The 24760-nt window shown below is 42.7% G+C and overlaps 1 protein-coding gene across 5 annotated transcripts in view; it reads right to left on the bottom strand.

The window, feature by feature from the left end:
- Positions 1 to 6714: 6714 nt before the first annotated feature.
- Positions 6715 to 24760, bottom strand: part of FMNL3 (formin like 3) — a 160415-nt gene continuing 142369 nt past the window's right edge. For 2 of the 5 annotated variants that reach the window (XM_073614092.1, XM_073614095.1), the window contains 11 exons: positions 24292 to 24494; positions 23890 to 24124; positions 20785 to 20853; positions 20612 to 20692; positions 20374 to 20503; positions 19923 to 20083; positions 17141 to 17242; positions 15571 to 15663; positions 13007 to 13130; positions 12705 to 12814; positions 6715 to 10532 (listed from right to left, as the gene is read on the bottom strand). In XM_073614092.1, coding sequence (XP_073470193.1) covers positions 12723 to 12814; positions 13007 to 13130; positions 15571 to 15663; positions 17141 to 17242; positions 19923 to 20083; positions 20374 to 20503; positions 20612 to 20692; positions 20785 to 20853; positions 23890 to 24124; positions 24292 to 24494 — 1290 coding nt within the window. In that variant the 3' untranslated portion in view covers positions 6715 to 10532; positions 12705 to 12722. Of the gene's footprint in view, positions 10533 to 11908; positions 11958 to 12704; positions 12815 to 13006; positions 13131 to 15570; positions 15664 to 17140; positions 17243 to 19922; positions 20084 to 20373; positions 20504 to 20611; positions 20693 to 20784; positions 20854 to 23889; positions 24125 to 24291; positions 24495 to 24760 lie in introns of all 5 variants that reach the window. The other 3 variants (XR_012241565.1, XM_073614094.1, XM_073614093.1) reach the window with 3 other exon arrangements.

Genomic DNA, 24760 nt, shown 5'->3' with positions numbered 1-24760 from the left:
ATGCTCATTCACTCTGCAGTGTAGTTGAGCATCATGGGAAATGTAGTTCTAAAACATCTGGGGTGCCAAGGTTCGCCATCACTGTCCTAGAGTGATATTCTGTTCACCTGAAACAACTTTTCGGAGTTGAATCTTTTAAATGTGCTCTGCACGTCACTGATTTTATTTAGTAACATAGTGCAGTCAGATGCCGTAACTAAATTCAGCTGAGCTGAATAATATGAGACTGCAGATGCTGTCTTTACTCTGCAGTTCTTAGTTACTTCTTTTTGTACTATGTTACTAAACAGAGTTTGTGTTGTTTGGATTGCTCCAGAATCTGGAGGAAACATAACATGCTTCATCTGTATACAACAAACATCAGAACCCAATAGGCGTCTGCAGAATTAGTTGTGTGATTGTGCTGCTCCCTTCTAGTTTGTTGTAAAGTAAAATTCTTTATTAAAAAAGAAAAATAAAAAAGTCTGTATTTGATCTTTTATATCAGAGAATCATTTTTTATTCCACAGAAATATCTGCAGGGCTTTTTTTTAATGAACCTACAGAATGGTTTCCCATAGCAAAAAAATGCATCTGTTGATCCTTCAGTTTAAATCCGCTAAATATATTGCAGGTGCATCAAAACAAAGGTTTAAAACAGTTACACACTCAGAAGAAAATCCCAGCAACTAATGAGCAAGACTCTTGTTCTATAAGAAGAAGCAGTGCAGACCTACAGCTCTGCAGTCAACAAAGTTCATGTTTCCTGCTGGGTAGCTCAAGCTCAGCAGGGGGCATATCAGACCCTTGTTTCTCCACAGAGAACAAGGAACATACTCTTGTCATGGTTATGCAATAGAGTTTGTCTGTCAGCTTACCTGTCTCCATGTGTTCATCTCTAGAGACCAGCTGACCCCCACCTGACTGCTTTTATAAACTCTCCTCTAGCATGGTTCCACCCCAGCTCCTATCAGGGAACCCTATATTAACCTGTGCACTGCAAGCCAGCAGTGCTGATCAACCATTGTGTGTTAGCTTTCTTGTGTACTTACTGTGTTTCCTACGCCTGATTACAGTTACCGACCTTGGCCTGTTCTCGACTATCCCTGTCTGCTCTTAGACTCTGTGCCCTGGGGAATCTATGCTCTAGCTCCGAGTGGGATCTGTGTCAGTGTTCCAGTAGACCTGCTTCCTGACCTCCCAGGGTTCAATCCGCAGCAGTCAGCCCTAGGGTCCACTACCTTAGCAGTGCACTCCTGACTTCCACGGAGTGCATCTGTCACCTAGCCTCAAGGTGACCTGACAGTTTGATCAGCCATGGACCCGGCTGACGTGCAGCTTCCTGCAGATGATTCATTACAGGGCATAGTCCGCAGACTTGAGACCCAGGAATCGAATCAGACCCAGGTGATGCGATTTCTTCAGGATTTGGCCTCTTGTTTTGAACAGGTTAGGACCCCCGATTCAACAACCTCAACCGCTATCTGCTGCTGCACCTATCGCACCAGTCGCAGCCACACATTCTTTACAACTGCCAGCTCCAGCCCGTTTCTCTGGGGACTCTAAGGCCTGCAGGGGGTTCCTTAGCCAGTGCACAATTCATTTTGAGCTTCAGCCCCAAAACTTCCTGTCTGATCAGGCAAAGGTAGCCTATATTATATCCCTCCTGTCCGGCGAGGCGTTAGCCTGGGCTGCCCCTCTGCGGGAATTGAATGATCCAGTGGTTTCTAGCCTGTCTGATTTCTTGAAACTTTTTCGGAATATCTTCAAGGAACCGGGTCATGTCTCCTCAGCGGCCAGCGCCCTTTTACGTCTCCGTCAAGAGTCTGCTTCTGTGGGACAGTACGCTCTTCATTTTCGTACTTTGACTGCTGAGCTGAGCTGGAATAATGAGGCCCTAGTTGCAACCTTTTTACATGGCCTCTCTGATAGAGTGAAGGATGAATTAGCAGGAAGATCCCTCCCTGCTGATCTGGACGGTGTCATCACTTTGTGTAACCAGATCGATATTCACTTTCAGGAGAGGGCCCTGGAAAAAAGACGCCAGCACTCCCCGTTCTTTAGGCAGCCTGAGCTCCATGTCCCTTCTCTTCGTTCTGAGGAGCACCTCCTGCCTGCTGAGGAACCTATGCAGCTGGGCCGGACCAAATTATCGCCCGAAGAACGCGCTAGGCGCAGAACTCTGGGCCTGTGCCTCTACTGTGGCATCAAAGGTCATTTTCGTGATACTTGTTTTCTTCGTCCGGAAAAACGCTCAGGGCTAATACATCTGGAAGGTGGAGTATTGAACCCTGAAATATCACCTTCACATTCTTGTCTTCTCCTTTATTTGTTCCTTCATGTCGGCGCTTCCCCTCGTTCGGTCTTGGCATACCTGGATTCCGGAGCCGCTGGCAATTTCATGGACTGGGGAACTGCATCTTCCATGAGACTTACCCTTTTGCCTCTCACAACGCCATTGGTGGTCTTGTAAATTGATGGCTCTGTTCTTCCAGGGGGTCCTATCCGCTTCCAGACCTCCCTGTTAAGATGTCGGTAGGGACACTCCACCGGGAGTGGATATCCTTCCCTGTCTTACCTAAGGCTTCATCTCCTATCATATTAGGTCTTACTTGGTTACGGCTCCATTCTCCACATGTTGACTGGACTGCTGGACAGATCTTGACTTGGGGTTCCTCGTGTTCCTTCTGCCTACTCAAGGTTACCCCAAAAGAGAAAGTTCCTGTTGCCACCATCCCAGTATCTTCTGCTCTTCCTGCTGCATATAGCGATTTCTGGAATGTCTCTTGCAATAGTCGGGCTGGGTCGTGTGGCACTCTGGATGAGGAGCCCACCTGTGAACCTGAGACGATCATTCACTCCAGTTTGCATGGTCATTTCCCTTTGCCTGTCCCTGGACCCCCTGGGACACACACCCAGGCTTCCACAGTCGCTACGCCCTGCGATGCAATTCTGGTGGTCGCTGCACCTGGCGATGCTGTTCAGTCGGCCTCTGCACCAGTCCAGCCTATGCCCAGTGAGCTTCCTGCTTCTTGTTCAGGACTTTCTGTAACCTGGCCTCACCCTACTGCTACTACGTCCGTTCAAACCTGTTTAAGAGGCTCAATTCATCCTTTGGATTGACTGCCTCATTCGACCAGGTGGGGTTTTCAACCTTTTGTTCAGGGCTCTCTGCATTCTGTTTGTGTTTCAGCTATCCAGCTTAACTCTTGTGACACGTCACCTTCTAACCAACCTGACCTCAGGGATCCACTGACCTCTACCCAGTCTGATGGTCCTGTGTTGGATGTCCAGCTCATCTTTAAGGGTCTAGGGGACCCTGCTCAGACTCCTGATGGTCTTCTCGTGCCCTTAGCCATTCCTAAAAAGCCTTTAGTCCTCAATAAGTCCTTTCGTCCTCTCCCTACCTCGGTTCCGGTCTCTGTGGATAATCTAAAGTACGAGGTTAGTCAAGTTTTGGATTCCCGGCTCCGTAAAGGCATTCTTTAGTACCTCGTACATTGGAAAGGGTTTGGTCCTGAGGAGAGGTCTTGGATCACTGCATCTGAGGTCTTTGCTCCTCGTCTGTTGAGGAGGTTCCATCTGGAGTTTCCCTTTAAGCCTAGGCACAGGCGGGGGATGGGGAGGCCTTATAAGAGGGGGGTACTGTCATGGTTATGCAATAGAGTTTGTCTGTCAGCTTACTTGTCTCCATGTGTTCATCTCTAGAGACCAGCTGACCCCCACCTGACTGCTTTTATAAACTCTCCTCTAGCATGGTTCCACCCCAGCTCCTATCAGGGAACCCTATATTAACCTGTGCACTGCAAGCCAGCAGTGCTGATCTACCATTGTGTGTTAGCTTTCGTGTGTACTTGCTGTGTTTCCTACGCCTGATTCCAGTTACAGACCTTGGCCTGTTCTCGACTATCCCTGTCTGCTTGTGACCCTGACCTTTGGCGTGTTATGTTTATCCTTGTCTGCTAGTCGCCCGGACATTTGACTTATCCCTTACTTTCCTTGTTGTTCCAGCCTGCTGCCTCCTACCTCTTCTCGTGTAGTCTAACGTGAGCTGTGAGACCCTGGGGGCCGCGACCTGGAGCCAGACTGCAGCGCAGTCCATCCTCACCATTAGAGGCTCTGGTGAACACCTGCTGGCTCTTAGACTCCACGCCCTGGGGAATCTATGCCCTAGCTCCCAGTGGGATCTGTGTCAGTGTTCCAGTAGACCTGCTTCCTGACCTCCCAGGGTTCAATCTGCAGCAGTCAGCCCTAGGGTCCACTACCTTAGCGGTGCACTCCTGACTTCCATGGAGTGCATCTGTCACCTAGCCTCAAGGTGACCTGACAACTCTGCAGCTTCTGTCAGGGGACAGACTTTTCTACTCAAGCTGTAGCTGCTTTAAAATAAAAAAAACGGTAAATTAAACACCTTTTTTTTTTTTTTTTATGTACCTGGAATGAATTATGTTGATTACACTAAACTTAAATAATACTATGTTAGTAAACTATCACATCTCTAATAGTGTGTATGCTATGCAGTTTAAGTTGTAATGCGTATAAAAATTACATTATATATTAACAGGTGTTCGATTAAAAACAACAGTTTAGTAGTGCTAACATTTCTCTAATGAAAGAGTGGAGTTTTCCCTTACTCCATATGTTCCCATCACATCTTTATGTATATGCTGTTCTTTTAAATGCCATGTAAGAATGTGCTGAAGAAGTTTTGTATAACATAGACCAGCCTTTTTCAACAGGGTGCTTTCAGTTTTCTTCAGGGTTGCCTTGGCAAAATGCTTAAAAATTGCCCCAACATTGTATACAAGCCAGCTGGTGGATCAAGTCTGTCTCTTAGTTACACAAAGCCACAGATTTTATGACCTTCTAGCCGCCAGCATCCTAACAACCAATAATGACATCATTGGTTGATGAGGACATTGGGTGTCTGCACAGCAACCTTGTTTCCCCCTCCCCTGTCCCTCTCCATCAGCACTGGGGTCACATTAGCTGAATGAGGGAGAAAACTGAAGGAGGAGAGAAATATTGGAATACTAGTCAATACCAGTGTGAAGAATAAATAATCTCCAATGTTGGGTGTACTACATGTGTGGATGTTGCTGCATTACATAAAACTATTGGTTTTGTTCTTTTACATTTTAGAATGGGGTGCCTCGAGATTGTGCATCTTTTTAAAGGGTGCCTTAAAGTGATTGTAAAGTCTCTTTAAAAAAAAAAACTAAATAAATAACAAACATGTTATACTTACCTGCTCTGTGAAATGGTTTTGCAAAGGGCTGCCCAGATCCTCCTCTTCTCTGGTCCCTCTTGGCTGTTCCTGGCCCCTCCCTCCTGCAAAGTGCAGCTTGCTATGGGAGCACCTGAGCCGAGCTGCAGTACTGTGTGTCCATTCAGACACAGAGCTGCCGTTTGGTCCCGCCCCACTCTCTCCTGATTGGTTGACTTTGATTGCCGCAGGAGCCAATGGCACTGCTGTGGTGTCTCAGCCAATCAGGAGGGAGAGTCCCGGGCGGCTCATGGACTTGTGGACATCGCTGAACAGAGATGGGGCTCAGGTAAGTATTAGGGGGTGCTGGGGAAGCTACTGCACACAGAAGGTTTACCTTAAAGCAGAGTTCCACCCAAAAGTGGAAATTCCACTTATCTGACTCCTCACCCCCTCCAGTGCCACATTTGGCACCTTGAGGGGGGAGCGGATACCGTTTTTTTTTACAGGTACCCTGTCCCCACTTTCGGGAGACAGGGCCGCGGAGAATATGTCAGCAGCTCGGTCCCCCTCCTCCTCCCTCCCCTTCAGCCGGGCCAGTGAGAGAGTGCAACGGGCTTCGTGTATGCACAGTAGTGACTCGGTCGTGAAGCCGAAAGGCTACACTGCCGGGTTCCCTTACCCGCAATTACGGCGGCAACAGCCGACCAGCCGATGGAAACATCAGCTGTGGTGCTGACATCGCTGGACTCCAGGACAGGTAAGTGTCCTAATGTTAAAAGTTAGCAGCTACAGTATGTGTAGACTTTTCATTTTTAAAGGGGCTGAACTCCACTTTAATGCATAGAATGTATTAAGATAAAAAACCTTCTGCCTTTACAATTCCTGGGAAAAGGTAGACAAATGAATAGATAATCATGCACGTTTCTCAAAGCTTTTTCACCTCCTTTCTCCCTTGTATCATTAAGGCCCCTTTCACACAAGGCGGACTCCGTTTCTACGGAGCCCGCCTCGGTCCGCCGGCTCATCGGAAAATCAGTCCGTTAATCTCTGCTGAGCTGGCGGATGACAGGTCCCTCTCTGCTCACTGAGCGGGGAGGGGCTTGTCAGGCGCCGCTGCCGCCTATGGAGGGATCGGATGAAAACGGACAGCATGTCCGTTTTCATCAGATCTCACCCGATCCGATAGCGACGGATCTGGACGTAGGGCCATCAGTCTGCTTTTAGCGGATCGGACCGGGTCGGATGTCAGCGGACATGTCTCCGCTGACATCCAACGCTCCATAGACTAACATGGAGTGCCCGTTCAGGTCCGCCGTCAAAACTGACAGGCGGACCTAAACGGTCCGATCGTGTGAAAGGGGCCTAAAGCTCCACAACCAACACATCTATTGTTCATTAATTGCTGTGATTATACAACATTGTTACCCTTATCAGTGGTCTGGACCATCTCAGTACCCTCCGCCTTTGCATTGTAGTGCGAACTGGTCTACTTGATACTAAACACAGGTAGAGTCACACACATGGAATGATAGGGCTCTGCACATTTATTGATGACAAAATAAAATAATAATATAACAGAGAGCACTAAATATTTTCCTGAAACCTGACACTTAAAGAACTTAAACTTGACTTGTAATAAACAATTACTGGCTTCTTAACATCAGAAATAACATACTGTACATGGTTAATACACTGAGAAAAGGTATGGAAGGACACCTTCTCTGATAGCACACTGCTCTGCATGTCTGTGGGCTCTGGAGAAGAAGGACAGGAATGTATTCCACATGCAGAATTATTATGGTACAGAAAACCACGAGCTTGCAGCAGACCCCTGTTGTCTTCTGCATGTATTGCAATGATAACACTGCTGGAGGTGAGCAAATAAACTAAACTATAGGTCATCAAACTGTCACCACTGTTATTTGTGGGGCAAAGACAAACAGCCAACACTGTGTTCTAAAACTTAAACAAATTTAGAGAACAGATTGTAACTGAAGTGTAGATGGCAATGCCCAGGGGGACAGGGATGTAATATAGTGCATGAATAGGATTTTCTAGGTTTAGCTGAATGATAAGATGCATAGCAGCTGCAAAGGATAATATGGCTTTTTACCCAATTTAGGAAAGGCACTGTATAAGGCACAATTTGCAAAGGCATTTTGCCATGCTACAAATGCCAGCAGCACTTTGTGTGTGCGTCCAGACGCGATCACCAGTATGTCGTTGCATTGTATGGGCTCAGCAGCCACTGCTATCTACACACACCTGTCAATCCCAGCAGTAGGAATCAGTAGATTCTTGCTGCCTGGAATTAGCAGTGGTGCAATATACCCATGCAAATAGTGCCTAAAAGAGAGCACAGAAAAAAACTATTGAATTTTGGGCTTATAAAACTTTGTATTTGCATTGTATACATTCAAAGTCATCGGAACTTACACATGGGAAAGTTTGCTCTTGTTTCTGATTACACTACTTCATACATGGCAGATACCTTAACACACTGTGCCATTCACTATACATTGCTAACCAGGCAATGTTTCTTTTTTTGTATAGTAAACAAGAAACTTGGAATGTTAAAACATAACTACACAGAGGGGGAGATTTACTAAAACTTGAGCACACAGAATCTGGTGCAGCTGTCCATGGTAGCCAATCAGCTTCTAACTTCAGCTTGTTTAATTAAGCTTTGATAATAAAACCTGATTGGTTTATAAGTAAAACTGCACCAGATTTTGCACTCTCCAGCTTTAGTAAATCTCCCCCAGTGGTCCCTGCAATATCTAACAAAAAACATGGAATGTTACTGAAATAATGAGAAAATGGTTTTGTTAAAAAAAAAAAAGAAAAAAAAAAAAAAAGAAAAATCTTCTTCCGACCAGTCAGTTGCAAGCTACGTTTTCCCTGTGATTTAAATAACCATCATCGTCATCTTTAAAATGTTTGACCAAAAATATAAAATATAGGCAAAAGACCCCTCGCTTAAAATCTTAAATTAAAAACAAAAAACAAAAACTAAAATAGTTTTGACTCTGACTAGCAAACGGACAGTAAGACTTTAGTAAGCAAAAAAAAAAAAAAAAAAAAGCAGATTCCCCAATGCCAAAGACTTGGTCCAATTGTCCACCAATCAGGTTGACAAGCTGGATTCAAATTTGCTGATCTGAACAATTTAAAAATAAATTATCATTAATCAAAAATGTAGATGTATCATAGACTTCTGAGTCTGACACAGAGGAATGCCTATCCCAAACCTACCAAAGTATAAAAAGAGACTTCACTGTGAAGTATGTATGGGTAGGAATGGGAGAGACTGGTAAGACACATCATTCAGGTACAGCTTAAATACATATAAATATATCATAGCAAAATAAAGTGTGCAGACTGGAAACATTGCATAAACATTTCTGGCCTGTGCAGAGTGGCCTGTACCTGTCATGTACAAAAAAACGTAAGCAGTCATTTTGTGGATTTGACCTATATTTACAATACTATCATTTCCTATAAACTGGCAGCATCACTGCATTCCTATCTCATACTGCAATAATGTTATTTGCATATAGGAAACTGATATTGTCTGCTCTTTGTAGGTGACAGGTACACTGGAAAGAAGATTGGTGTCCAAGTTGCTTTTATACATCTATAGTGTGTAAAAGTGTATACTCAATTACCTGTTTATTGTTCTAGTGAAAACACAAGGCAGCTGCAATTTAATAAATTCATCATAAGCCAGGATGAATTAGATGGGGTCACGGCACTGCAACATCTCTCATTAATATTGTAAACAGTAATATTGTAACTCTGAAGAGAGCTCCTGGGAGTATGCAAGAGAAGCAAGACAGGCATTGCATTTACACTTTTACATTTTGATGCAAATAAAAGCAATGATAACGGCTTTAGGTACGCCAGTTTACCGTAGACACAGTTATAATGTTATAAAGATGCAAGGTGCAGAAAGGCAGCATGAGAGGAATTTGCAGGACAGGTAAATGGCAGCTGCCACTGCTGGTATAGGAAAAAGAAATTGGTCCCCTCATTTGTGCTTCACCAGTTAGTGAGTCAGTGACCAGGACCAAGCATGTGCATACCAGATGTCCTGCCCCTGCCAATCACACACATGTCAGGTCACTGATTGGACCAAGTAGTAAAGTAAGGGTAGGGATGGCAGCCAGCCATGGCTATAGATGTTGCCATTTCCAAAAAGAAAAAAAAAAGGTCAGCAATGACAACTCCTCATGTTTCTATCTTGGTAGGTTACTTTTAACCTGTCTTACAGTCCCACTAAGAAGACAACACTGCATCTGTAAATGTCGTGACTCCAAATTAAGTCACAGAATTGACATGCCTGCCCATCTAATGCATACTTACATCATACAGTGCTGTTTATGTAACAAAAGTATTGGATCTCCTTCCACCAGCTGTGAAGTTTGTGCAGCTGACGTGTTTTTCCATTATAATACTTTTGCATCATGTTGCGTCTAGCTAAGCAGTCTATTGAAATAAGTGTAGATTGCTCCTCCAGAACTATTTCTATAGTTCTGCTGACAAAATTCCTCTTTGTGATTAGCTGTCTCAGCAAATAACTGACAAACAAGGTGGTGAAGAATGGGGGGGGGGATCTGTCACCTGCATCACAAAGACAGGTAGAGAGAATGTCTACATGATTCAATAGACAGGTCAGCTGACAGCATGAGAGATCAGCAGCTGGGTAAAGAAACCCATAAACCATCATCATTTCTGCACTAATTTCATTATATATATGCGATTTCTCTACAACTCTCTGAATCAAACTCAAAAATTTGACACGTTTCCTTTTTCTTCCCCCCATGATCAGGATAAAGTAAAAATATGTAAAAATGTTCTTGCTATATTAACCTTGCCAAAGCCAGAAGGCATACATTTAACATTACCAGCCCGTTCCACCAGAGGCTTCAGTCTTTACATCACATTAGTGTTCAATCTACTTAACTGCATAAAAAAAACTTTTAACACTTACAAGGCACTTTTTGCCCAGAGCAGCCAATATTGGTCGGGCAACCTTACAAAAAAAAAATATTTACAATTTCAACAGTAAAAACTTAAGAAAATATAAATAGTAAAAGAAAAATAGTTCTATAATACTGTAGCAATAAGGCACTTTTTCTTCTATTTTGTGAAGTGTCCCGGCTTCTTCATTTCCCTTAACATGTGGAGCACAGTCATCTGCTGAGTGTTTTAAGTTCATCTGCTCCAAGGAGCAACATACACGGCAAGGCCTGATCTGGCTCATGGAACTGGATGTGCTAGCTCCGCCTCCAGGCATGCCGCAGAACTGCATCTGCACGTCTGAAGGGCTGATTACGGAGATCTGAAAAGATAAAACAAGTGAATTGTCAGATGTGCACAGAGGACAAGAGAGCTCTGTGGCTGAAGCAGGCAAAGGCACCGTACACACGAGACTGGAAGCTTTGTAGAGTTGAGAGTCAGTGGTGAAAAAGGAATACCATTAGCTGCACATATAATAGTTATTGACAACACTAAGGCATTGAGCCTGTCTGTGATCGAACACATTTTCTGAAGCTTTCTTCTAAGATAAACTCAACCTCATATGTATGGCAAATTTAAAATTGTTAGAACACAAAAACCAACTTTGTAAATAGTGTATATTACTGGTCTGATCATTTTCTGCTTGAAGAGACTGCTGACATATCCAATATGTTGGATAGGAAATGTAGATACATGGAATGCCATTCTTAACTAGCTCCATTGTGCTCAGAACTGCATGTGGTCCTACAATGCTTGCTTAGGAGTAAATTTCATTAAAAATGTGCTTTGTATTCCGGTCCTTCAGGCACAGTCCGCTATGAAGGTAGAACTGATGGTAAGTTCAGAACTCACACTGGTACTGAGTACAGATAGTAATGGACCTAGCTACTGGCATACTTTGCAAAGCCAATGATAGTTCACAGGCATCTAAGGCTGGCCATACACCATTCGAATTTGAAAGCCAGGCGAGATTTGATCCATTAATAGGCTAGCTGAATGTACCAAAGTTGATTGATCAATCAACTTGGGTACAACCAGCCTGCCAGGTTCTCTTGCGATTATCGCTAGCGGATTCTATAGCCCCTAGGGTTAATCACCGTCTCCCACCCCGAGAAGACAATTGCTGATTCCCCTGTCAGCACTGTCTGTGTTGATGGAGGAATCATTTCTTTCCTGAAACCCGTGGTTTCAAGAAATTAGTACCATGTACAGCCACCTTTCTTAGCCTTGATTTTATCACTCATAAGATGTGTATGCCCCAATGAACCTTAAAGAAGGGCCCAAACCAGGTTAATAATAAAATGAAAGCCTTTACATCAAGGTGGCAGACCATCACTGGTCTGTACGGCAAATTGTGCAGTTAGCAAAAACTGACTATTCTTAGAGGTCAAAATGGACACATCAAAGAGTTAGATACTTTCTAGATACTAGACCTTGCAAAAGTCCCTGCATTGTACATCATTTTCCTTGCTTCTAATTGTTCCTAATCGTAACACGTTCTCTTTTCATTCAACTCAACAGCATTATCTGTCTATAAGTTCAGATCTTAATTCTGTGTGTGGGCTGGTATCAACAGGCACAACATTGTCAGTCACTTAAAGCAAATGCTTGTTATAGGAGACAAAATTTGGCACAAGGCAGAAGCAGCATAGCCAGCAATAGCTATTATACAGGAAGATCAGCTGTCCCTCTTCTTACCCTCTGCAAGAGAATAGGAAACTAAAGATGAATCTTCCTGGTAGCTAATCTGAGAGATAAAATAGAAAGGAAGGTATATAACTGGGAAAATGAAAACTAAAGCGTAGTATATAAAGAGCAGCACTCTCCCCCATATGGAGAAAAAATAAAATAAGCGCTCTACCTTATAACTTTCTCTTGCCACAAGTTCCTATGGAGGTCACACTGCTCTCTCCACCGGTTACAAATAAACAGCACGAGTGCAGGACAGGCAATATTCCACACAAGCACAGCTAGCGAGGGAGGTGGCTTGATAATGATAATTATGGCCAGTTGCTCTGGGCCTGGTAAAGGTTTTCCCTATTACCTGGGTAAGGGCACAGCTGACCTGTGTACAGGAACAGCACTAGCCATTTCTACTAAAAGACAAACTGTTAGGAAGCTTAGAAGACGATGTTCTATATGGAGCCAATATATCAAATGTCAAAAAGACAATTGTACATAAAATTGGTACAGGGGTTCATGATCTTCACTAATTATGAGGTCTACAATCTGATAGCATTTTCACCAAAAAATTGACAAAACAGCACAAACCTTCTCCCTATGGCTGTACACTGTGCTTTGTGTGAATATTGAATGCACTGACAGAAGAGTATGTAGATGTCGCATGCAGTCAGGTGCATCGCAGGGGATTAGTAATCATGACTACAAGGTTAAAGTGCAAGGCCTGGGCATGCATTCCAGTGTTCTTCATGACAGGCCATCCATGGCCAGACAAGGAAGGTCACAATGCATGCAGAATTATACCTTTACATACTTTTTAAAGGCATTGGGCTTAACAGTTTGAATCCTCAAATAGGGATGTATCACAGAAGAAGCGAGAGCCTCTCTTGGCTGTTCTGGCTGTGAAGGGAACACTCTTCAGGACTGCAGCCATCAATGCAGGTTGGAGAAACAGAGAAATACATACATGGTCAAATAAGGCAAACTGAAAAGAGAGGTTCAGCAGCCCCCATTAGTGAGGACTATATACATTGGGGCAAAAATAAGGAAGAACATTTTAGAGAGATGACTGTAAGGAAGCATTAAATTAACTCACTTGCTAACTAAAACACCCACCAGTTATTATGTCCTCAATGGTTCCATCCTTTCCTTCATACACCGGTCGATGGTCCTTGGCTTGCCGCCGCCGCAGCTCTGCTATCAGATCTTGTTGCTGACGTTTATTTTTCGGTGCTGGAGACTAGAGAGATAAAAATGGTGTGCAAAACATTAGATACATTTCCTTCTTCATTCAGTAAACTTTACTCTCCGAAAATAGAATGCATTCATATCAACCAATATTCCTTATTTTACTCATATGAAAAAATCCAGATATTTCATGTGGAAAGATCTAAACAGTAATAATTGATGAATATGAGGATTATCCTAGATCGGGGATCTCCAAACTTTCCAAACAAAGGGCCAGTTTATAGCTCCTCAGACTTTAGGAGGACCAGACTGTGACCAGTGGGATTAGAAAATGGTGTCAGTGGAAGGAATACAGCCTCATTTTTGGTGGCATGGGAAGAATAGTGCCTGATCTTTGGTATCAGTGGGAGGAATTGCCCCTCATCATTTGGGTCAGTGGGAGGAATTGTCCCTCGTTGTTGTCAGAGGGATGAATAGTGCCCCATCACTGGTCTTGGTGGGAGGAATAGTGCCCCATCACTGGTCTTGGTGGGAGGAATAGTGCCCCATCACTGGTGTCAGTGGGAGGAATAGTGCCCCATCACTGGTGTCAGTGGGAGGAACAGTGCTCCATCACTGCTGTCAGCGGGAGGAATAGTGCTCCATCACTGCTGTCAGCGGGAGGAATAGTGCCCCATCACTGCTGTTAGCGGGAGGAATAGTGCCCCATCACTGCTGTCAGCGAAAGGAATAGTGCCCCATCACTGCTGTCAGCGAGAGGAATAGTGCCCCATCGCTGCTGTCAGCGAGAGGAATAGTGCCCCATCACTGCTGTCAGCGGGAGGAATAGTGCTCCATCGCTGCTGTCAGCGAGAGGAATAGTGTCCCATCGCTGCTGTCAGCGAGAGGAATAGTGCCCCATCACTGCTGTCAGCGAGAGGAATAATGCCCCATCACTGCTGTCAGCGAGAGGAATAGTGCCCCATCACTGCTGTCAGCGAGAGGAATAGTGCCCCATCACTGCTGTCAGCGAGAGGAATAGTGCCCCATCACTGCTGTCAGCGAGAGGAATAGTGCCCCATCACTGCTGCCAGCGAGAGGAATAGTGCTCCATCACTGCTGTCAGTGAGAGGAATAGTGCCCCATCACTGCTGTCAGTGAGAGGAATAGTGCCCCATCACTGGTGTCAGTGGAAGGAATAATGCCCCAAGGGCCAGATAAATGCAAGGAAACCACACCGCATTTTAGGTGCCATTGAAAATGGATGGCACCCGAACATGCCATTTGCGATTGTAGTGTGATTTGAGATCGCGGGCAGAATTGCAGCCATTCTGCCTGAGATGCCAACATGCCAAATGTGACTGGAGCCTTATATCGCACCACGTTTAATATGCACTGGGTGTGCGATATGCTGCGGGTATCAATATAATCTTAGCATACCCACAGTGCCATGCGAAAACAGTTGAAGTGCGTTTTTGAAAAGTAGCGCATGCACTACTTTTTGTGCAATCCAGTTTGATTTCAGCTCATTCAAATCAATGGACTGAAATCTCACCGCACTGAGTCACACAGCTATTGCACAGGAACGCATACTGCATTCCTGTGCGATTCAAGTGTGAACCGATCCGTATCGTTTTTTTACCTCTATGTTGTAAGTTCTCACAAGCAGGGTCCGCCTAACCCTCTTATCATTGTATTGTAACTGTTCTGCCTCCCTTTATTTTATAAAGTGCTGAGCAAACTGTTGGCGCTGTATCAAACCCTCTACATTAAGAATACACAATCGCATTCTAATATATTCAGGGGCACTACCAACCACAACTGCAAATATAACCTCTCACCCAGGTCTTTTCTTTCTTTCTTTTTTGTGCTTTGACACCTTTCGGCTTGATGTACATGGGACGTTTTTACAACCTTTCCTGAAGGATTTAACTTGACAGATAGTAACCCACGTTTAAAACGTCCGTTTTGCCGTGTTTAAAAAAAATGATATATTTACAAAATAGCCAAAAATGAAACACGCCTGGCGGCTAAACGCGAGATACCGCGCTTAGAAGCGGTTGGCTCTGAAATGCCTCTAAACTCAGCTTCTAAACCTATTTTTTTGCATTCCAAAAAATCCTCTAATCTCAACTGCCTAGAAACTACTATAAGGACCCTGTGTACATGTACTGATAAGATAACATAGAGGAGAGTTCAGGAACAGTTGAAAAAAATGCCCAACTGCTCCTAAACATCAGTTTAGCAGCAGCAGTGTACATGAGGCCTTCATCACAGGCTCAAGCATTGTTTTGTTCTGATTTAACTTGTCTGCATTCTGGGCTGTAAATTAGTAGTACAACATGACTACAGATCAGAACTGAGAACAACTAGGAAGGCATCACTTCATAAATCTGCTTGAATCAATGTTCTCCTGATACCAGAAGCAATGATGGTGCTTGCATTTCAGCGTGCAGGACCATTTATGCCACAGTCCATGGTGCTTAGAGGCACTTCAGTCGTGTAGACCATACCTTAGGGTCCATCTTCTTTGCTTCTTGTGCCAATAACTTCTCTCGCAGAACCTCCTCCTGCTTCTTGCGCATCTCATTCTCAAGTTCAGCTTCCTATTTGGTTAAACAGCACAAATCAGGCCTGTTATCAGTTTCATGGGACAGTCATATTACTCTAATACATAAATGAATAGACTTTATAAAGAAGACACACTAAAGGTAATTATTATGGACTGGCATAGTTCTGTTCATATATATGGACTATGTGACTTCACCACTTGGAGAGATGTTATTGGTGGTTTAAAAGCTTGTTCAATTGTCAGCGCTTTGAGAAAGATGAACCGTGATCCATCAAAACCTTGAAACAATAAATGTTACACCTTTATTCGGTGTGAAGACCCGTGGGTGCCTTCCAACTAGGAATTAGATACATGAAGCTTTATTTATGGAGTACTAGGGCACTTTTCTTGTATATTGAGTGCAGTGACCATCTTTGGGTTAGATGGGACACAATCTCCAATACAAAATTTTTTTACTGAGAAATCTGTGCACCCGCCTGATGAAGAGCATGGCATGCTTGTAACTGTACAGTAGCTGCCACATTATATATGTCTTGAAGATTTTTCTGTAAAAATCGTTTGCATTGGAGGTTGTGTCCCATCGTCCTTTTCTACTATATATTTATATTAGGGTTGTATCGCTACACTCATGAAAATGCTCCGATACTCGTAACCGATACTTCTGCAGTGAGATTTCAGCCATACAAAACGAATGGCCTCATATCACACTGCAAAGAATCACATGTGATTTGAACAGAAATGCGATGAGATTCTTGTCTGAATCGCATGAGGTTTCCCGCACCGCTCCTGTGTGAACACAGGCTTCGCTTCGCATTTCGATTCTTTGCAGTGTGATTTGAGCCCATCCATTTTGTATGGGCTCAATTCGCACCACAAAAGGTATCGGTACTGGCGAGTACTTGACCAAAAGTGTTGGTGCTCATACTTGCCAGTAAAAAGACGGTATGAGTGCAACCCTTATACATGTATAAAGAGACAGAGGAGAGAGAACAAAATATGGGGAGAGATTTGATTCTTATTCAAGGATGCTTTGCACAAAACTAAATGTGTGTCTAAAGTTATCAACCATCCTCTTTGTGTTTAGACTAAAGATCATTTACTTAATTTCTGATTTGTGCAAACACATTTCACTACACATAAGTATGTATGACCCCGCTCAGATGGCTCTTCATTTAGATGCCTACGTTGAGCATGTGATTGTGATAGCACTTCAGTAGGGCGACAAAGCTAAGATGTTTCTGGAAACAAATGGATCAAAGGGCAGTTTCCCCAGTTAACATATCCACAAGGATCCATCTCTCCTTGCTGCAATCCAACTTAATGGACAAGAAGTGTGTTATTCGGTCACTAGGTAGGTGGCCACACTCTGACCCAAGACCTTTTCCTGTTGGAACAATGGCAGGAAAGAGCCTGTCTTCTTTGCTCAAAAGACACTAAAAACCACACAGGTGCTTCTAAAGTGCTTAGTAAAGGCGCATGCCAGTATGTGACACAGGGTTTAGCATGTATACCTTATATGATTTGATGAAACGAGCGAATACTGGAAAGAACACGGAGGGCGGCGTTGTCTTTGGACTTTCTCCAAAGTAAAGCACCACAGCTGCGTATGCTTCCTGCAAAGAAAAAAAATGAGAGATCTGGAGATACTGCTCCCTTCTAAAGGCTTATAAAACTTCACAAGTCTACATTTCCTGCAGGCACAGTGAAGGGAAGGGTGGGAGGGAGGAATCACAGTGGGACAGATTGCTAAAAATACCCAGACAGAACATTCAAATAAGGCAGGAAAAAACAACTGATAGAGGCAAACAATACACGCAACTGAAAAAAAAAAAGTTATTGTGTCACAAGCTAAGAAAGTAAGATGAATGCCTGTATAGACCAGTTTATACACTATGGCTATAGCTGCATCACTGAAAGAGGGAAACCATCTGGAATGCTGCCACCGAGTCTATTATATATGTCCACTAACGTTTCAAACTGAACTCTAGGGGCTGGAAAACTTTCCAATATTCATATATCCATTTGCCACAATGGATATAAATTCACTTTGTGTGCCTTTGCAAACCAAGACATTACCTTTTCAAGTAGTGGTGACACATCATTGGGCTGCACATGGGTGGAGAATAGTGAGTCCAAGAAACTACAGGAGGGGGCAGATACAAGACCAGTCACTCTGCACAAAGAGAGAGAGCAGCGCTAACTGGTCTTTATTACAGGAAACTCCTGCACAGAGGAAAAGTACAGGAGATTTTGCATGCTGGATTACTGCACATGTCTAGAGAAATAATCAACTAACAATACCCAGCTCTTGTATTTAGGCACACTTTGTTTTATTGGGATTTTAGCTTTGAAGTGATATTAAAGCTTTATTTTTTTTAATTTAAATAATAAATATGTTCTACTTACCTGCTCTGTGCAATGGTATAGCACAGAGCAGCCCTGATTCTCTTCTTCTGGTGTCCCCCCACCAATGCTTCTGGCTCCTTCTCTACGGCGAATGCCACCAAGGAAAGCTGCTTTCTATAGGGGCACTTGTGTAGGCTCACTTCCGAGCTGCCCTGTCTGCGTCTATAGACACAGACAGTGCAGTTTGTGCCCCCCCTTCCCCCACCACAGGATTTAAATGACAGCAGTGGGAACCGATCGAGATCGGGCTCAGGTAAGTATAAGTGGTGGCTGAGGAAACCTGCAGCACAGACCTTTTTTGTACCTTAATGCATTAATGTAAAAAAAAAAAAAAAAAAAAGAACGTTCTGAAGTCAGAGGGTTTTTTTATCTTAATGCATTCTATGCATTAAGATAAAAAACCTTTTGTGTGCAGCAGCCCCATCTCGATCCAGCAATTTTGCACAAGGGTCTCGGCTGTCTGAGACTCTCCCTCCTTATTGGCTGTGATTGGCTGATTAGCAATTAGTGCTACCAAGCAATTGAACAGGTGTTCCTAATAAAGTGTCCGGTGAGTGTATATCACTCCTATTAACTGCAATACTGTAGAGTTGACTGTCAGCTCCTCTTCTGTAAATTGCCTAACTTCCTTTGCTTCCAGCTCCTAGTATCTAAAACGTGTTCGCATGACAGCACTACAAACTACTCTCTTCAATCTTCTTCCTATGCCGGGTTCCTGTCCATACTAATATTGTAATGTGCACAATGCATGGGATTTGTACAGGTAGCACAGTCGATAGATTTTTTATTTTAACACATTTATAGTTACAGTTCTGTTTACTACAGGGACAGTTCTTTTGGGAAAACATACAGGAATACGTTAAACGTATATGTAAACCCTATCAGTAAACTTCATTTATTTGCTACATTTTGGTCTGTTAAATATACAATCCAAAGCATTTTATTATATCTGTTCAATAGGTGCAAAAACCTGTGCTGTCCTGTGTATATCTCAAGCAGTGTGTTATCAGCCCACCTCTGCACTACAGAACACCTACGTCTATGTTAGAGAGATGAAGAAAGTGGGAGGGATTCTGCAGAGTTCCACAATACTTCCTGCCTGGCTAACATACTTTTAGTATGACCATGTTACTCATATGTAGATACAATAAAGATCCTCGACTGGCTTCTGTCTAAGGAACATGTTCGAAAATCAAAATCCGATCAGTGCTCAAGACCAATGGCTGCGAGAGCTGATCACTGTGTTCTTGGCAAGGAAGAGGGGTAGTGCCGCTGGGTCGAACAAAAAAAAAAAACTATTTCCCATGTGCACCCAGCATAAGAGAACATTGTCACGCTAGGACAAAAAGTGTATTACTGGCAGCTTCACCAGGTGAAAATAAAGGGAAAAACACAGAAACAAAACAAAATACAGCCGCTAAGGCTCAGTTCACACTGCCACGATCTGAAAGTCAGGCGACTTACAGTGCGACTTTGCCAGGCGACGTATGTGCAACTTCAGTGTGACTTTGAAGCAACTCCAGGAAATGTCTGGGTAACCTTCCTGTAATGTCAGATCCAAATCACATCAATTAAGATGAGGATCCAACTTGGAGGCAATTTTCATTAAAGTCTGTGGGCACAAAGTCAGATAGAAGTCACCTTAAAGTAGTACGGGAAACTTTTCTAAAGTCGGAGCGACTTCAGTAATGCTAATTAAAACAGCTCTCATTGATTAACATGGGACTTCACATGTCACGCGACTTGAGGTCTCACAACTCGGATCCAAAGTCACGGCAGGGTTAACTGAGCCTAATATTAGATGCACATGAATTCTTTTATAATCCGTACATAACTGGATTAAAGGTTAGTTAATATTTGCTTTTAGCTTTGCTTCGATGTACTAACCTCTGCTGTTCTGGCATCCTTCTGAATCTTGTCCAGTTTTCCTTCATTTCCACTCACAAAGTTCCTGAGAACACTATTGTCATGATGACTGCTCTCCTTGCGAATTAAGTCCATTCCTTTCCCAAGCTCCCTTACATCCATAAGGACGTTTTCAAGAGACACTGGACAAAGCAGAAATAAGAAAATATTTGCAGTGTGCATCTCAGATGGGGAGATATCCCCTCACTTTATGTACAAGTAACAATATCTGTGTTAGGGACTGACGGAGTTTTTTGGACAAGACACAAGTGGAAACATATCAATTGAGGACACAGCTGTATGAGCTTGACAAAAGTTCTAAACTTTCCCTTTTTATCCAAAAAGGAAATGTTTTGTGTGGAACGGGTTTTAAAAAACAGCACTGTACTGAGAGGCAAAACACTTGGTTGTATTGGACTGTCGCAGTTCTTACCTGCTGCTGCCTTCTCCACAAAATGAAGCTCATTGTAGAATGTTGCCACCTCAGGATACTTCTCCTTGCCAATCAAGGCGATGTAGTTAAGCAATGTCATCTTCCTGTCGGTTGACTTTGTGTCTTGCAGCTGGATCCGATAGTGAATTGTAGTGCAGAAGAGAAATACATTATAGTTATAGCCCTAGCTCTGTGGGTAAAGACAAAAGTGCCCTACCAGTCAGCCATTCCAACATACCAAGTCTAAGCTCTGTAGTTTGAACCCATAGACCGATCCCCTCTTGCTGCTGTTCATGTAGTTACCCAAGGCAAGAATTATCTAAAAAGGAAAAAAAAAAATTCCCAAATGAAACTGGCTCCCATGCATTGATGTTTATCAGTTTACTTGGTTCTTCTCAAATCCTCACTCACCTCCAGCATTTGTTTCAGCTTTGGAGAAGATTTGACTGAAGCAGAAGCTGCAATCACTGCGTTCAGTTGCTGGGAAGAGGAAGTTACATATGTCAGAAAGTAGAATCTCTTATTGGTCTCGTTTTACCAGGTTAAAATGTTACTTCAGAAACAGCAATGGCAACATAAAACAGGAGTGAATCCCAAAATCATACTTTAAATATACTGGCATCTGAAGGCCTCTATTTACTATTGCTTTTAATTTGCTTCTTATCCAGTTCAGGATGCTGACTATACCTTATATTTCATACTATAAGCAGCTGTTATAGCACTTCAAACAGGTAATTCTGTGCTGTTTTTTTTTTGCAGTGTTTTTTTAATGCAAGCAAACATTGATACAATGTATATAGGAAATAATGTTTTAGACTGTAATTAGACTGGATTACCGACAAGCTGCTGTAAGAAATAACAAATGGATACATAGATATGGTAAATAAATTACATTCCTAAAGATATAAAACAAACACATACACAACCCTGTGTTCAAAATAAATACACAAGAAAACTCAGAATAAATGGTCTCTATTGATCTATAACTAAAAGAACTGTAATCCATAAATTTGTGCAAGCTTCCAACCATTAAAAAATAATTCCAGGCTTGGACCATTGTAACTATGTACTGTATTATACCATACCTGGCCGAGGCCCCTGGAAATGCTTTGCATTTCTTTATTAATGCAAAGTGTTCTCTGATTGGACAGGGTGGAGAGTGTGATGTCACTGCCCCACCTTTTTGTCTTGTCCAATCAGAGAACACTTTGCATTTATTTACTTTTAATATCAATAGTCATAAGTGAATATATATATACATACATACATACATACATACATACATACATACATACATACTCACACACACACACACACACACACACATACACACAGCCTCCCTTGAGTTCAAAATAAGTATATAATAACCGATACTCTATAACAATAATGCTATTGCAAAATAATTTTATAAATACATCCACCCTGTATGAATGTAAAGTGTTCTCTGATTGGACAAGGTGGAGAGTGTGATGTCACTGCCCCACCTTTTTTGTCTTGTCCAATCAGAGAACACTTTGCATTTATTTACTTGTAATATTAATAGTTACAAGTGAAGATAGATATATCTATATACACACATACACACACAACCTCCCTTGTGTTCAAAATAAGTATATAATAACTGTTACTTTATAAAAATAATGCTATTGCAAAATAATGAAATAAATACATCTGCACGTCTGGACCATGGGGTGCACATGGTCGGTCAAAATGTGTACATGGTCGCTGGCAGTGACTGTACCTTTCAAGATGATAATGGGGCCTGCAGAATACCAATATATGGCTGCCCAAACCACTATGCTTTGCCGTTGGCACAAGACAGTCCTGGTGGTAAGCTTAGGACAGTGTTCACCACGCGTAACATGTCCGAGAGTTGGGTACAATGTAAAGACCATATCAGACCATATTATAGTCTTCCACTGATTGATAGTCCACGATTTATGGGTGTTGAACCACTAATATGACTCACTAGTGGTTTGGCAGTGAATGTTTTCCTTATTCAGTTCAAAAGAATGTGAGGAAAAGTGGGGTAGCCTGTTTTAAGACCCACCTTTCCCTCATGGGATGGTGGCAGTAGGAGTTTCACGCCACTCCTTACTTCATTGTAATGGGAGTTTTGTGATAGGTTAAAAAAAAAGGTCAGCCAATTTGGAATGTTCTGGAAGTTTTGAGTGGTCCTCTACGAGAGGTAATTTAAGGTCACCTGACCCCCCAGAACATTCCAGAAATTCCCAGGACCCCTATTTAAGCAGGAGGCTGAGGGATGTCTTTGCCAGTCGCCAGAGGGATACTTAAAGAGCACCCCACTGATTTTGGCTGATTTTGTTTACAGTTTTAAAGTATTTATTAAAAGTGTTATGGTGAATTGTTAATTGTTTATATTTGTGAAAACCAATAAACAAGGCCGCAGCCATTATTAGTCGCTTCACAACTGCCCACCGTAGATATACCATGGCAGGGCGGCCACTCTGCGTTAGATCACATACCTAGTACCTGATCTGACAATTTCGGGTCGGGGGCGGGCGCACGCTGCTGGCGACACGCTCCCGTTGTGATGTCCACTGGCATCTGCCGATTACACAGGCAGAACGACAATCTATCTATGTAAACAAGGCAGATTATCCTTTTGTCAGAAGGGAAAGTATTGATCCCGTGTTCCTGGTCAAAGCACCTCCCACACAGTGAGTAAGCACAACCTAGGCACACAGTTAACCTTTTGATCATCCCTGATGTTAACCCCTTCCCAGCCAGTGTCATTAGTACAGTGACAGTGCATATTTTTTAGCCCTGCTCACTGTATTAGTGTCACCGGTCATCAAAAAGTGTCAGTTAGGTATCCGATTTGTCCGCCGTAATATTGCAGTCCCGCTATAAGTCGCTGATCACCGCTATTACTAGTAAAAAAATAAAGAAAAATATCCCATAGTTTGCAGACGCTATAACTTTTGCACAAACTAATCAACTTACGCTTACTGGGATTTTTTTTACCAAAAATATGTAGCAGAATATATATTGGCCTAAATTGACGAAGAAATTAGATTTTTTACATTTTTGTTATTGGGTATGTTTTATAGCAAAAAGTAAAAAAATGTTTGTTTGTTTTTTTAATTTTTGTCTTATTTATAGCGCAAAAAATAAAAACCGCAGAGGTAGTCAAATACCACCAAAAGGAAGCTCTAAAAATTTTTTTACTTGGGTACCGTGCAATTGTCAGTTAAAGTAACGCAGTGCCATTTTGCAAAAAATGGCCTTGTCATGAAGGAATTTGGGGGGGATCTTCCGGAGCTGAAGTGGTTATCTAGTTTGGTGTGTCTAGTGTATGTATGTTTGGAGTTTATGCCGCCTACCGTCCCATGTTATATCTCTTTCCCTTTCAATGCAAAACATGTTCTCACTTACACACCTGCAAATCATGTAGTATTTCCATATTTTTGTCCAACCCCTGTATGTATATATGTATATATAATGGTCAGAAGCCGCATGACAAAGGACTGGTGGTAGCCAGTGACTTCCTACCGGTGTTAGCAGCTGCAGGTTCTCACTGAAATTGCCCATGAATGTCATGATGGTCATCCTTTGAGAGAGTCGCTCCACTTTACTGAAGTGCATCATGAATCTGTCCTCATCAGAAAGGTCCTCAAGAGGCTTCCGCTCCCGCTCATACTGTCTTAGCAACTTCACTTCCGCTTCTGTAGGTAAGAAGCGTACCAGACACTCCACAAAATCTACCGGTAATGTCTTCAAGTCAAACCTGGAGAGAGAGGACAAAGCTATAAATGTCTATCTAGAGGTCTGTTACTAGATTCATTACATTTAGCAATCTGTTGCAAACAGAGATATAATCTACATTATCATTTTTGCACCATGCTGTGCTATAGGCACATTTATGGAATGCACAGGAATAGGAGAGATGCATACGTGTGGATAGCTTTACAGATCTCCTCTGGGGCCCTCCCGGCTTTTCGAAGAGTGATTGCCAGGTTCTTGGCTCGGTTTGCCTCCAAAAGGGTCACTTTACTTATTGATTTCTGGGAAGATTTATTCTTGGAGCAGGTAAGATCAATGGCAGCTCCCTGTGCTTTGGTTTTGAACATCTCTTCAAATTTATCCATATCCAGATCCTGTAAAAAATTTAAAAAAACAAAGCTTTTGCTTCATTTCATATAAATCAGCTCCTCAATGTGTAACAGGTACATGCTGCTTACATAGTTTTAGAATGCTGAGTTTTTACATTCAAGTTGCAAACCAGATCCATTAAGACTATTTTTTGTGTGTGCTAAGGGGAACCAAAACTGTTTAAATATAATTAAACTTGGTCCATTTATTAGGCATTACCATTATTGTGTGGCAATTTTATCTCTAAAATAGTTACATAGTTAATCTGGTT

The sequence above is a fragment of the Aquarana catesbeiana genome, linkage group LG02 (genome assembly GCF_042186555.1).
Source record: "Aquarana catesbeiana isolate 2022-GZ linkage group LG02, ASM4218655v1, whole genome shotgun sequence".
Lineage (NCBI taxonomy): Eukaryota > Metazoa > Chordata > Amphibia > Anura > Ranidae > Aquarana > Aquarana catesbeiana.
This window is presented reverse-complemented; position numbering and strand designations above follow the sequence as displayed.